The following is a 14,856-nucleotide window of genomic DNA, read 5'->3' as shown; positions in this document are numbered from 1 at the left end:
GAAGGAAGGAAGGAAGGAAGGAAGAAAGAAAGAAAGAAAGAAAGAAAGAAAGAAAGAAAGAAAGAAAGAAAGAAAGAAAGAAAGAAAGGTATTCCCTCTGCTGTTAGGAACACCATATCCCCATCCCCCATTCTCTCTCTCTCTCTCTCTCTCTCTCTCTCTCTCTCTCTCTCTCTCTCTCTCTTGCTATCTTTCTCTCTCTCTCTCTCTCTCTCCCCCTCTCTGTCTGTCTCTCTCTCTGTCTGTCTGTCTTTCTCGATCGCTCACCCACCCACGCGCTCACTCTCACCACCAGACCAGGCATCTGTGACTTTATTATTCACATACTTAAAATAACCGACCTCATCCCTCATTTCATACGAATGCAAATGAACTCCTGTGTTATTCTGCAGACACAGGTGCTATTTTCACTACTAAGATAAACTGGTCTTGAAAATACACTAATGGAGAGCCTAACTGAATCTGTCGAGCTGCTCACTTTGTATTCCATGGATTGATAGAAGGATTTCTCTCTTACATTGACATAAGCCTAAGATTCTTTGGTCTAAAAATATAAAATATATATGAAATAAAATACTTCAGAATCCTACCTGTGACCAGAAAGCTGCATCTTCCAGCTCCAGCTTCATTCATGATGCTGCAATTGTAAACTCCGTAGTTCTCATTGGAAAGGCTCTTCACGGGGTACTCCGTGTACTCCTGAGAGTCAAACTGACCGGTCCGTAGTAACTTATTGCCCAAGCGCCACTCATACGTCAGCACCCTTATCGGGTAGGCTCTCAGGACCCTGCAGCTCATAGTGACGCTCCGGTCCTGCCCTTGACGGATTTCCAAGAATGCCGGTTCCACAGCAGGCGGATCTGTAGAAAAGATGTATTAAAATACATGAGCGCTGAGGCTTATAGTAAGCCAATCTTATTGGCTGTTCTTATTATAAAAAGCTATTTTTTAAGAACACAAGCCATTGAGAAGCAGTATAAAACGTGGGTGTAGAAGGGACTTAGGCCCAGGAATTTCATCTGGGAAATTAGGTTTTCTGAATGTGGGTGGTGAATGGGCCTCACTCTTTTACAACTGCTTTCTGAAAATATTTGCAGGTTAAAAAGCAGAGTTGAACCTTTGTTCTTCCAGCTGCTATTCAAATGAAATTGTCATGATTGTTTGTAATGTCAGTCCCAGTCCCTACATAAAACTCTGGATGTGAAATGCAAAATAAACCCTGGGCTTCAACCTCCTATGAGATTTGAAATAGAGACTGCTGTTGGTTCAAGTCGGTAAATTCTAAATAATCCCTGTAGGGCTCAGTCCATGGGTGTCTGAGTACTCTTTAATTAATAAAATGCTATCATATAAATGTACTTTATTATATATTATTATATAAACATTTACATAAGTGTATGTTCTAAATTAATTGCCTGCAAATCATGATATTCACATAAAAGCTTTATACAAATTTAGCAAAATATGAGATAGGTAGAAGAGGTTCCAGCACTCTACAGTGCCTCATTCATGTAGCAAAACTGTAGATTTTTTTTTAAATGCAATTAAAACTTGCTTCCTAACCTAGGTTAGGTACCTAACCTTTGGTTTTGAAAAGAAGACTTCCAATACTTTGGGTACACCCACTTAAGTTACATAAAATGCAATAAAGTACACAAAATGCAATCAGTTTATTACTACTTGCATGGACATAATAAATTTAGATTATTTCATCTGTTTTTTAACATGTATTTAGTACAGGGTCTACAGGGTTTCATCAGATTTAATCATGTGACTCATTTATCATATTATGAGAAATCTATAAAACCACTTGAGGTTGCAGTTACTTTCACCATTGAATATATATTATTGTGAGCTGAACAGTTTAAAAATTCTTCAGCTAGACTCTGGATTTTACTTCATGATGCTAAAAGTTTTCAGAATTACCACTCTATAAATGTCTTGTTTTTATTCTTTATGTGTTATTTTATTTTCTTAAAATAATATGATATTGGTCTCTCTTGCATTTCATTTTATCTACTTTTAAATATGATATTGGCTTTTCTTAATGTCAGTCTGTTCACTGATCCTTTTTGTTTTTGCAAATATTTTCTAACTCCAATTTCAGCCCTGCATCACTCAATTTTGATTCTGAGGGCCTTTTTCTTAAAGTGTTAAGAATTCTTAAAAATGTGTTAAACTAAAAAAAAAAATTTTCTAAACTAATAAATCTTTGTCATGGTGGCCTTCATCGTTTAGCACAAAAGGCAGAGGTTTAGAAAACTCATTTTCAGAAAGTGAAAAACAACTGCAGGTTGTAAATAACGAAGCAGTGAAAGCAGCCCCGAGGACTGAAGCAGGCAAGCCTTGGCCAGACCTGTGAGCTCAACTGTGCCTTCCGGGGTACACAGGAGATGGTCGGGTGACACACGACAGGAAAGGCAAACAGGAGCCGGAGAGGAGGGCGTGTTCAGAGGAACACAAGCCATCAGAGCCACTGGTGCACAGAGCCCCAAGAGACACTGAGAGGAAATGAGGTAGAAAGGTAAGGTCCATGCAGCGGTCACTGCACACGGTGTTACAGAGTCTGAGTTTCAACTTTGGTATTGGGAAAATTTCAAAAAATTAGTGCATGATTTACATGATTAAAATGTTATTATTGCGGTCATTGTTATCTATGAAAAATATTGTAGCAAATCAGGGAACATGAGCCACATAGTGCAGAGAAAATGACAGGAGGGGTGAAAGCGTGAACTAAGGTGGGATATGTGTAAAACAAGTGATACTGTAGGCAATGAGATGGGCACCATATCCACCAAGAGGACAGGAGGAAAGGAACAGGCAGTGTGGGGTACGGGGGTCATGCTGTTTCTGTGCATATTTGAGCAAGGGCAACTAACAGCAAAGTGTGTCTTCCTTTCTAAACACGTGGTTCATGTTTGACTATCTCTTTGCATTTGATTTTTTATTTAGTTGAGTAGTGGTCTGAAAACACTTTTCCGTCATTCAGATTTGTTGACACCTGTTGCATGGGTCAGTAGATCAGATCTGTGTCCTGGCTGTGGCTATCAAGAGTTCCTTTTGCTTTTCAGGGTTGGGATTTGTTGGGATTTCTTTAATCTGTTGATTTAAATTTTCTACCTGTCATCTAGAGACATTTGGGAAACCTTCAACATTAGCCCTTCAAACAACACTCCTATTACATTCTTAAAACTCTCTTGTGCGGATTGTTTTTGTTATTTTCCATGTCTTTAACACTCCTACCAGATTTCCTTTTTGTCTGCTTATCTGTGCTACATTATTAATAAATTTTCTGAAGTGATTTTTTAATGTTATGCTTTCTACAGCTCTAATCCGCTAAACTCATTAACTGTGCTATTACTTCTAATATTGTAGATTTAATTTATACATTTTAAGTGTGAGTACTTTCAGATTTGCTAGATCACATTTGTATACTGCTGAATTGCCTGAAAATGCTGTCAAGTTTGCCTTTTTATGTCTTCAAACAAAATATTTTTGCACTGAGTGGCAATGCCAAGCAAAGGTTTAAGGGTGTTTCTCGCCAGTATTTCCTGACATTGTTTCTCTGTGTTCTTGGTTAATTTTCACCTGCACTGTCTGTGATCATTCAAAGATATTTGGGAGTACTTTGAACATGAAAATTTTGTATTTTTCCCAGAAATTTGTGCGCATAGTCAACTATCAGCATTGTATTAAAGTCATGCCTTAAGCCTTATGTGAACTACCAAAGAAAATGAATTTGCATCAGGGCCACTGAGATAGCTCAACAGACTAAGTGCTTGCTTAGGCAAGCACAGGAGCCAGAGTTTGATCGCTGGCACCACATGCCATGCCAGTCTCACCCCTGGGAACACTGAGTGGCGCACACCTGTAAACCCAGCACTGGGGAGGCTGAAAACAGGAGGAGCACTATGAGTCCAGGCTGTGTAGTGAGACCCTGTACCAAATACACACAGAAAGAAAGAAAGAAAGAAAGAAAGAAAGAAAGAAAGAAAGAAAGAAAGAAAGAAAGAAAGAAAGAAAGAATTTGAGCCCCAAATCCACATAATGGTGAGCTTTCCAAACTTTCGAGTATGTATTTCTGTGTCTCCATCACCCTGGTAACTTCAATGGAAAGTTTCAAGAGTGACAATTTACAGACCTGCCTGGTTTGCTTCAGATTTATTCTATAGATAAAACCTTTGAGTTCCAACTTTGGAGGGAGGTTCTACCATTTTGATCATCTCCATGGAAACAGGCTCTGTTTAGTGTTCTTCACCATGATTTCGGCACTGGGCCTGGGGAGATAGCTTGGCAGCATAAGCATCAGCCTGGCAAGCACAAGGACTTAGGTTCCATTCCCCGTATCAAATGCAATGGACCCCAGTTTGCCATCCCTGAAACTGAGCCCGGTGGCTCACGCCTGTAATCCCAGGGCCAGGGAAGCTGACACAGGAGGTCCACCATGAGTCTGAGCTACATAGAAAGACCCTGTACCAAATACATAAAAAATTTTTAAAAAAACACTTCCTCACCTTTCCCCCAGATGTCATAAAACTGAATTTCAAATTTGCTCATGTCAGTAAATGAACACAGGGCAAAGGAACCCTATCTTATTGCCTTTGTCACAATTAGGCAAGATATTGCTAAAATATTTAATACATTTAATAATATTTACAAAACTACTTCCCAGTATTTTCATTAAAAATTTTCATAGAATATCCTTATACATATTAAAAAAACACATGTCTCTGATAACAGAGTGAAAATATATGACTAAAATGGATAAGAAAAGGCTGATTGAGTGTTAGAGAGTTGTTGAGACATCTCAGAGTGAGACAGAAGTGCAAAAGTTGGATTTCCTCCTGAATATAATCACTTTCAGGGTTGGAGCACAATGAAAGTCCCTAAAGGACGACAAATATAAAAGTAGATATAGATATGCGGGAGGCGTGTTATAAAAGTTAAAGGAGTCATTGTTTCAGAGAACAGGATTGAAACTATCAGATACTAGATAGAAAGCAGTTAAGCACAAAAGTATCTACTTTTGACAAGTTGGATGCAAAAAATTATAGTAATGAAAGTATTTTCTGTGGAGTACGTATAATCTGAGTAATAGGTTTGGAGCATAGGAATATCTGGATAAACAACAGGGAAAAGTAATGGCAATTGTTTGTTCAAGAGCTCTCTGGGTAAAAATGATGGTTATTACTACCTTAAAAGTTATATTTACTGCTATCCATTCCATCCACCTCTAGTACCTCTACCATTATCTATCAGATAGACTACACCAGATTTCCTACAGTAGCGTCCTACAGGCCAGTGTGCCTCCAAGTTCAGTCATGACATTTTCTCACTTCGTTTAGTCACATGTTGTCATTATTTTTGGTTTATGGTCTTTAAGGAGAAAATGTCTCATATTTTCTATTTTTTTCTAGACTTAATTCATTACATTTTTCTTGTGTAAAAACCCATTATGTTGTTGCTACTGGAGGAGCTTGAGTCCTCTGGGCAGAGACTTTGCTGTGGGTTATCAGAAGATGGGCGGTGAATTCCTGATAGGGAGACTTGGTGAGCCAATCTCTTTCTAGAAGTCAGGGGTCAGATAGCTGTAGGTCTTGGAGATGGCATCAAAGGTGGCTTTAGCAAAGTTGCCCAAAGTAGCAGTGCAGCCCCTAGCAGAGTTGTTGCAATCATTAATACCAGCCATCAGCAGCAGCTTCTTGGGCACAGGGGCTGAGACAATGCCAGTGCCTCTGGGGGCAGGGATCAGACGCACCAACACAGAGCCACAGTGGGCCATCACCTTGCAAGGAACACTTTCTTGTTTGAAACACTTCCTTGCTTCTGCCCTGCTTGCTACTGAGCCCTTCTCCATTGTTTTTGAGAAGGTAAACCAGTGGGACCACTGGCAAAACAGTATGGCGGTTCCCCTAAAAACTAAACCTAGAAATTCCATCTGACCCAGTTATTCCCCTTCTAAGTATCTTCTCCAAAGAGTTAAGAAGTATTACATTTATACATGTGTATCCATTTTGTAGCAGTGTAATTCCTAATAGCTAATACTTAGAAGTGGCCTATGTGTCCATCAATAGATGAATGGATAAGGAAAATGTGGCCTTCACACAGCACCACAAAGACACTCAACCTTAATTCATCAGTGGAAAATGGATGTGCCTTGAGGCCACGTCCAGTGAAGTGAATTAGATACAAGCTTAAATGTCACGTGGCTTCTCTTATGTGAGTAGCTCTGAGTATAAATAACTGCAAGAGCAAAGTAAAAGAAGATAATAGCAAACATGGAGATTGAGATTTCTCAGATGGGAAGAGTACCAAGAGATGGAGATGAGCAGGAAAGGAGGTGCAAAAAGAATTGAGATAGGTCAGATACAGGTACACCTCCCAGATTGAATGAAGTCACTATGTGCTGCAAACCTGTACTACTAAAACTAAAAATTAGAAAAGAGCGAATTTTAAAGTATATTAAAAACAAAACAAAAACTAGTTAAACATAAATTAAGTTATATTTAGAAATTATATAATATTAAAATTATGTTTATATTAAAATTAAATTACAGAGGGGGCAGGGGAGATGGCTCAGTAGAATAAGTGTTTGCCTAGCAAGCTCAAGCACCTGAGTTCAATCCATGGTTCTGCCAAAACAAATAAATAAATAAATAAATTAAATTAAAAAATTAAATTATATTCATTTAAAATATCTCATTAGTCTAAAATAATGTATCCAGTGAAAGATTACTTGTGTTTTAATAAATAATGGCTAAGAAAGCACACGATTGCATTTTGATAGTAGGTCTGGCTAAAGCCAAGTTATTTACATAACTGTATATATCTAAAGTGGTAATGATCAAGTTGACATACTCTGATGTTCAATACTATCTGAGATGAATGATATGAAATACCTAGCAACATAGTTATACGAAAAAATACTTTTCATTATATTTAGAAATTTTTTCGATGAAAAAAATTTGTTTTTAGAAAAAATAATATAATAGCTATTCATCTTCTAGGGTGATTTAATTTATGCCTTAGTTCTTTGCCATTTTGTAGGAAAATTGAATTACACAGACCTAACGGAACTCATCAATGAACCAAGTCCACCTTTTATTAATTAAATAAGAAAACAGACTATCTGTATATCTATTTCTCCTTATATATTTCTATATGTGAAATAAAATTTTCTAACAAGTATTCTTAAACTCAATAACCAGAGCCATACTATCTTGGGATGGCATAAGGCCCAGCACTGATTCAAAATACATGTATGCATATACAAAATAGCTAAGATAATTGTGATAGTAATTTCTATTTATTTATTGAAAGGAACAGTTACTGCTTAAATTTTTTTTACCAATTTTACATGCTTATATCTGGTACCCTGCACAACTACTTTTAAGATACCAACACACATTGTAACAAATCATTGAATTCCTATTGTCTTGTTTTTGTTTTTAAATTCTGTAATGTTTTTAATTATTTTTATTATTTTTTATTCTTTTGAAAAATTAAATTAAATTAAATTAAATTTTTAAAAGAGGACTGCTCCATAACTATAAGAGACAAGAGGATGGCAGAAAAATGTAAACCAACATTACAGTTCATTGTCAGCTAATTATTTTTTTGAGTAAAACTTGCACAAGACACTGACTTCATGCCACACAATTTATCCTATCATGTTCCATGTTCCTCTAAGCACTAGCCTGCTTGGATCTTATAATCAGTAAGTGTTTAATTGTTCAAGAGTTTAAACCCTTAATGATAAGCCTCAGCTTGCTTTGGAATAAAAGAATGTATAGGAATTCATAATACATGAACTGAAAATAAGCTATTAAAATTATATAGCTCAGCAGATATAGCTCAGCAGCACAGCATCTGCCTGGGAAACGTGAGGTCTGGAGTTCAATTCTGGTACCAAAATAAAATAAAACGAAATAAATATACTAACTTCAAGTACAATGAACCAAGTTAAAACTAGTAGCTAAGGTAGATCAAAGAAAAGTGCAAGTTATGTGAACAAAGATGAGTTTGGAGTTACACTGTGGAAGTGTGGAGAATCAGTTAGGGCCTCCAGCTGAGGCAAGGGTAAAAGGTCAAAGTTGTTGAGCAAGGGATTTATGTGTGGTCAAGAAAAAAAAATCAGTTGTATGCCTTACTGAGTGAGCAATCCACAAGATTGAAAAGATCAGTTAAATGCTTATCTTTACAGATGAAATTAGTCCAAAAATACTGTCCAATTTCCCACGCATTCTCCTAGAGTTTAATTGTGTGTCCGTATAACTCAACAAGTTACATAGTGTCAACACTAAAACCAAATGAAGAGCTGGAAAACTGACCAGCAGAAACAAAGTCTAACAGTATTTGCCATGAAATTCTTATTAAAGAAGCAGAATTGGAAGAAACTAAACCTTCAAAGCCTCAATCTATTCTATCCTTTGTACTCTTCACCCCAGGGAATAGTTCAGAAGCTTTGTAAACAAAATTATTTCAATTAATATTGCCCTTTCTGAGTGAACTGACAATTTCAGTGAAGCAGAATATCTTTGTCAGGAAATAAAATTATAATATCCACCACTTGGGCTCTTCTATGATTTATAATGTGGAGAAAATGAAACAGAGCAGGTTAAATAGTACAGTAAATTTTAAATTTGACCCATAGACTATGTTGTCATGGCAACCTTTGTTTAGAAACTCACATAGGCTGTAAAATTCCATTTCACAACTAAATCAAATTGAAAATAAAAGTGTATTCCCCTAAAATATCACCTTGAATCGCTTGTAAGAATGCACAGCTGGGGAAAAGGTCTAGTTTCTCCTTTACACGGCAGAAGCTGACTCAGCATGTCAGAAGACTCATGAACATCCAGGACATGGAGTGACGTAACAGTGACCACAGAAACCATTCTTGAGAAGTTGAAAGAGTTCGTATTTTGTACTTATTTTTATGTTTAAGAGGCAACAACTTCATTTCTTGTGAAAACTTCTCCAAAGACTATGCAGTTCACAATATGAATGAAGAGACATTGAGGGAGACACCAAAAATAAAATAGTTCCAATCCAGCAAATAAAATGTTAGATAAGATATAGAATACTGGCATAAACAAGCCCATATGTTTCCTATATTATGTGATACTTTAGGAGAAACAATTAAATCAAGAACTTTTAATTTTTTTTCAGACAAGGTCTTGAGATGTAGTCTAGGCTGGCTTTGAACTTTGTATGTAACAGAGTCTGCTGAATCCCTAGTCTCCCTCCCTCAATACTGAAAGTGCTGGGAAAGCAAACACATCCCAACACAGAAAAAATGTTTATGTTTCAGAAAGGCAACTTTCAAATCCCTTCTGTAAAAGTCCTTTCTCCCCTTTTTGTCTGCTTTTATTAATCTGTCTTTAAGTCCTGGCTTTTGTCTTTGGAGCACCAGGTAAAGTGCTAAAACTGTAATAAATGTTTTGAAATGAAGAGTTAAAATTTTAAAGTTTTTTTTTTTCAAAGGATAGACAAACTTTAATTTTAAAAGACAAAAGCTTGGCCAGGGAGATAGCTCAGTGGTCTAAGTCTGGCAAGTGCAAGGACCTGGATTTGATCTCTGGTACTGCATGCTGTTCCAGTCCAGCACCAAGCCGGACACCAAGGCCAGGCACAGTGGTGCATGTAATCCCAGGGATGGAGGTGCTAAGACAGGGGGATCCCTAAGTCTGAGCTACCAAGCAAGACCCTGTACCAAAGAAAGAAAGAAGAAAGGAAAGAAGGAAGGAAGGAAGGAAGGAAGGAAGGAAGGAAGGAAGGAAGGAAGGAAGGAAGGAAAAGCCAAAAGCAAAGGTACAGTTAATTTTCTAAGTTCATAGTAAAAAAAGTCTAAATTGCACAATATATTTCTGACCATATTTCTACATTGAAAAAGCAGAAGATATACAGTAACAGCCCATTAAAAAAATGTTACCCAAACAAAACTATAACTAAAATGCAGCATTTTACAGCAAACAAAAAAAAAATAACTATCCAAGCTTTATACTCATAGGTCTAATGATATGGCAATTTATTTAAGAATATAAGTGACTACAGGTACAAGTGATATATGTTTATAGTTTTACAAATCAGATGATTTATACAGATCATTGATATGCTAGTAAACATATTAGATATGGAAGTTTTTATAGATAAAGCCATTTACTAAAACTATGGATTTTACAAAAATCACATATGCCCCCCGAAAAAAAACCTGATTTATTGCCTCAGTTTTAGCAATAAGAAGCTATAATGTGTATTTTGTTCCCCTAAATAGGAGAGTAGAGCATACGCATTTTTCAATTTTTGCTCATAGATTATGACTTTCTTTAAAGAATGTTTCACTTTGTTTTGGGTTTCTGAGCATAAAAGACATTCTTCAAGTATTTGTCATTTATGCATAAAATTTTCAGCAAAACAACAAACAAAACAGAGCAAAACAATAAAATGCAATGTTTGTAAGTCTACTTGTAGCACAATCACGTTATCAATATAATGATCATAGTGTTGTGTGAATTGATCCTGCAGCCTGCGGTCACAAAGATGCACACACAGATGACAAGGATTTTTAGTGAGCACTCCTATGCAGGAAGTGTCTAAACTAATGCAACACTCTAGTGAGACTACGTACGGTTTCTCAATTATAATTTAAGGAAAACATGTAGCAGACAGGCTGGTATTGAAGCAGCAAGTGCACTGCTTGGATCTGTGTAGAAAGGGACGTTAGAGCTAGCGATTTGGGCAACAATGTGTTATCTTGATGACATTAATAACTAGGTCTGACAAGGAAACAATAAAAAATTATCCTAAAAAGACAACATGCTTTTTTTTTCTGAATTTTACGGAAGGGTCTACAGGGTGTTCAGGGTCTCACTACTAGATCAGACTCATAGTGATCTGCCTGTTTACAGCCTCCCAAGAGCTGGGATCACAGGTACGCACCACCACGCCCAGTCTCTATTGCCCTCTCAGCATATCCTGGGGGCGGGGCCCGCATGGCAGGCCCAGGGATCGAACTTCTGGTCCCTGCACCTGCTTACAGGCACTTTAATCCACTGAGCTATTTGGCCAGTCCAACAACATGCTTTTTACTTCGTTTCATATTGAGGTAGTGACCAAAGGAGCAAAACACTTTTTAATATCCCATAAATTATTCTCTATCGAGTCACAGTAATGCTGAATTTCATCTCCTGCAAGATGGTTGTTGGTGAAAGCAAAGTTGGTGTCATCGCCTCTGCCAAGTCAGAACTGCTGCTTTTGCAAACGCTGAAAATATATTCCAGATTCCTTATTTAAAAAAAATGTTAAATCTTTCCGGAAGAATGACTCAGAGTGGCAAAATAATATTTATATCTCCAATAACTGTGTTTTTAGTAACTATTTATTTTAAAATCTGAGTTTGCAAATACATGCCCTTTCTTAGACTTTCTATATATAGATGCACTGGCTGTGAATATAAATATAGTTGGGTTAGTCTTCCATATGGCCAGCTTGTAAAAATGTGTGTACCTCTTCTCTGATTTATGCATTTTACTAATAGTCTATTTAAGTAAGTGCTCTGGTACTGTAGTGAATAATACAAGATTGCTCTCTGCAGGGTTGATGCTCTAGCTAGGAAGATGGAGTGTAAATGCATGAGTACTGAAACAGTATAACAGAATTTAAGAAATTTCAAGTGGCATCAGTGAAAATGAAAACTGCGGAGTCCCAGTTATCTTACACAGGAGAACACTAGTGGGAAGGAGCCCTCGGCTTTCAGGGCATGGCTCTGACAAACATCTTCTGGAGCACATAGAAAGTGGTGGGGGAGACCCTGGCAAAGGGTCGTACATGGGGGAGACTGGCCATGACTCAAAACCAGACACCATTTGCTTGCTGAGTCTCCACTTCCACTCACCATGTCTGTACAGCAGTTAGCTAGTAGGCTGGGGCTGAACACAGAGGCGAAGGGGTCTGCACAGTGAAATCTTAGAAGTGGATCGACTGGCAAACCAAAACGCATGCTGGGAATAGCGATGGAGAACAGGATATCACCTGTAGTGCAGCATAGAGTTTCAGAAGTTGAGACTACGTGATAAGAACATAGCACCTGATTCATGTATCCAATCATTAATTCAAAGTATTGGGGCACTAGTAGATAATATGTCCCTTCCTGAGAGAGTATTTCAACTATATGAGAAACAAGTTTTGCATTAAAAATTTTGTAATTTTCTTCCTTAAAAAGTTGTTGGCATAAGCACTATAAAACATGATATTACTTGACCTAAGTAGTACTGTGGAAAGACAACTAGAACAACTCTTGCAATTTATCTTCCAAACCTTGTAAAAGAGGAATTTAAGGTACTTAAATGGTGTACAAATTTGTGAAATGTTTATTGGCTTACAACAGTTCTAATATACTGGTGGAGCTAAAAATAGTTCCTTTAAAATTAATTGCTAAATATTTTCAAAATGTAAAACAGCATAAATTTAAATGTATGTATAAATATTTTAATTACATTAAAGTAATATCACCAGTGAAACAAGCAGAATAATTGTCTTTGATATAAATCCTGCATTGTGTTGAACTTCGAAACTAAATCGTTCTTTAATAATATGTTATTAATATGTTTTTGATAATGCAATTTTCCATTGTGGGCATATAATTTTTAATTTTGGACTAAGTTTTCTGTGATTAGCATCATAGTATTATTTTATAGCTTATATGTGCTTGAAATTAAGGAAATCTTCTATTTGCTTTGCTTTGTCAGCAAAAATTTGATACTACGGACATAGCTTCAGTGTGCTTCCAGAAAACGCCATTAAGAGATTCCTATCCAAGGCGAACCGTCCCAACATGCTGTTGGAGGTTTCTCTTCCACTGGGGGTATGGATTTCAGTGTATTCCCAGATTTATCCCTTAGTTTTGATAATGTGCTGATACCAGTGTTTTCATAACAAATATAGATATGATACTCTAACAAAGTTATCAACGCATGCTACACAATTCCACTGCATAGCTCTTATTAGAATTCTGCTTTCAATCTCCAGGCAGCCTCCATCTTGCTTCTTGTGCTGTCAGATTCGGAAAACTATGCCTTGTGCTTAATTTTCATTGTTTTCTTTCCTTCCTTCCCCTTCTTCCTTCCTTTCTTATTGTCTTTCTCTTTCTTTCTCTCTCCCTCCCTCCCGAACTCCCCCTCTGTCTTTCTTTTTGTACCAGGAATTGAACTCACGACCTCACATTTGATAGGCTGCTGAGATCTGTCCCCAGCCCTGAGATATATTCTTCACATCCTTGTGCTGCTGAGATATATCTCCAGCCCTTTCCTGTTAATTCAAATGTATATATGACATATATTTCTAAGTCTTCACCTGTTGTAGGAGAACAAATTAGGAACTGCATTCACTAAAGAAATATTAACTTTCATTGTTATATTGAGCTGCGGGGGACTCAGGTCAATAATTTCTGACATTGCCAGTTAAACAGAAGACCCAATGCTATTATGGGCTACTGGACTCTTTTAGAATATTTTGCTGAGTTTACACACCTATAATATTCAATAACGGAACTTAGAAAAAATGGGGTATACAGATGAATGTGAATTTTGTATCTGTGTATTCAAAGTGGTTAGGATAGATATATAGTTACATTCTCTTAATGAATAGAATGATTTGTTCTAATGGTGTTTGTAAATAGGATCTCAAGTCTGCATGTTGTACAGCAATTAACCACTAAGAAGAATATATGCAGTGTGTTATTTGTTGAAACTGTACTTCCGATTTGATTAGAAACTGTCTCATTGCTATCTGTTTATCAATAAAATTTTGAAAAAAAAAAGAAATATTAACTCTCCTAGTCCTAATCCAAGTTCTATTTTAAGTTATTTTTAAAAATGCTTAATGACAGGGCCAGGCAGATGTCTCAGTAGAATAGGTGCTTCCTTGGCAAGCGCAAGGGTCTGAGTTCAAACTCCAGTTCTGCCAAAAAATAACAATAAATAAATAAAATAAAATGATTAATTTTTATCAATAACTTTATTTCCCATAGTGTTCTCAAGCTGTTTTGAACATCAAAAAATGATCTTCCACAAACAACTGTGGACTATGCTTGGGATAGTATTCAGGTAAAGGGCTTATGGGAAACTATGATTGTAATATGAACACCTGACCTGGTCCCTTTATACGTTTATTTTATCTTCTCCCAGAATGCTCAGTAGAAGTGTTCCTATTTATCATACAAGTATACAAAATATGGTAAAAACACTCAGAACACTTCCGAATAGAGAACCACTGCCTCCTGATCACACAGCTGTAATTGCTTGGTCAATTTCAATATATTCAGATAAAGACAGTCATTTCCACTGGGCACCTTTAGTCAGTTTTCTGTTTCACATTTCTAAGCGATATTAATTCATCCATCAATTCACCAGTTAAAACCTGACACAGATTATTAATGCTTGTAGGTACATGTTACCACAATTTGTGGAACAGTCAAGTTACGGCTGTGTGATCAGGAGGCAGTGGTTCTGTATTCGGAAGTGTACTGAGTGTTTTTACCATATTTTGTATACTTGTATGATAAATAGGAACACTTCTACTCAGCATTCTGGGAGAAGATAAAATAAATGTATAAAGGGACCAGGTCAGGTGTTCATACTGCAATCATAGTTACTGATTGTGTTGGAGAAATATTAGTTTTCTTGGGTGTATGCTTATTATGTACCTCACTCACTGCTGCTCCAAACATCTGTACTGACAATGAAGATACTATGAATTTTAAAATAATCTGAATAACAGTAGAAAAATTGAGTTTTCAACTTAAGCAATGGGATATCGTATCTTTTTTCATGTCTGATCAAGAATTACAGACAGGGG

At 36.7% G+C, this 14,856-nt stretch overlaps 1 protein-coding gene across 2 annotated transcripts in view; it reads right to left on the bottom strand.

Annotated features, from left to right (window-relative positions):
• The window catches only part of Mdga2 (MAM domain containing glycosylphosphatidylinositol anchor 2), an 883,696-nt gene that overhangs the window by 145,859 nt on the left and 722,981 nt on the right, over positions 1-14,856 (bottom strand). For both annotated transcript variants that reach the window (XM_004638774.2, XM_004638776.2), the window contains exon 9: positions 591-860. In XM_004638774.2, the coding sequence (XP_004638831.1) occupies positions 591-860 (270 nt within the window). The remainder of the gene's footprint in view (positions 1-590; positions 861-14,856) is intronic.

The sequence above is a fragment of the Octodon degus genome, unplaced genomic scaffold (assembly GCF_000260255.1).
Source record: "Octodon degus isolate 3935 unplaced genomic scaffold, OctDeg1.0 scaffold00102, whole genome shotgun sequence".
Taxonomy (NCBI): Eukaryota; Metazoa; Chordata; class Mammalia; order Rodentia; family Octodontidae; genus Octodon; species Octodon degus.
The sequence above is the reverse complement of the archived record's forward strand: the minus strand, read 5'-3'. Positions and strand labels throughout refer to the sequence as shown.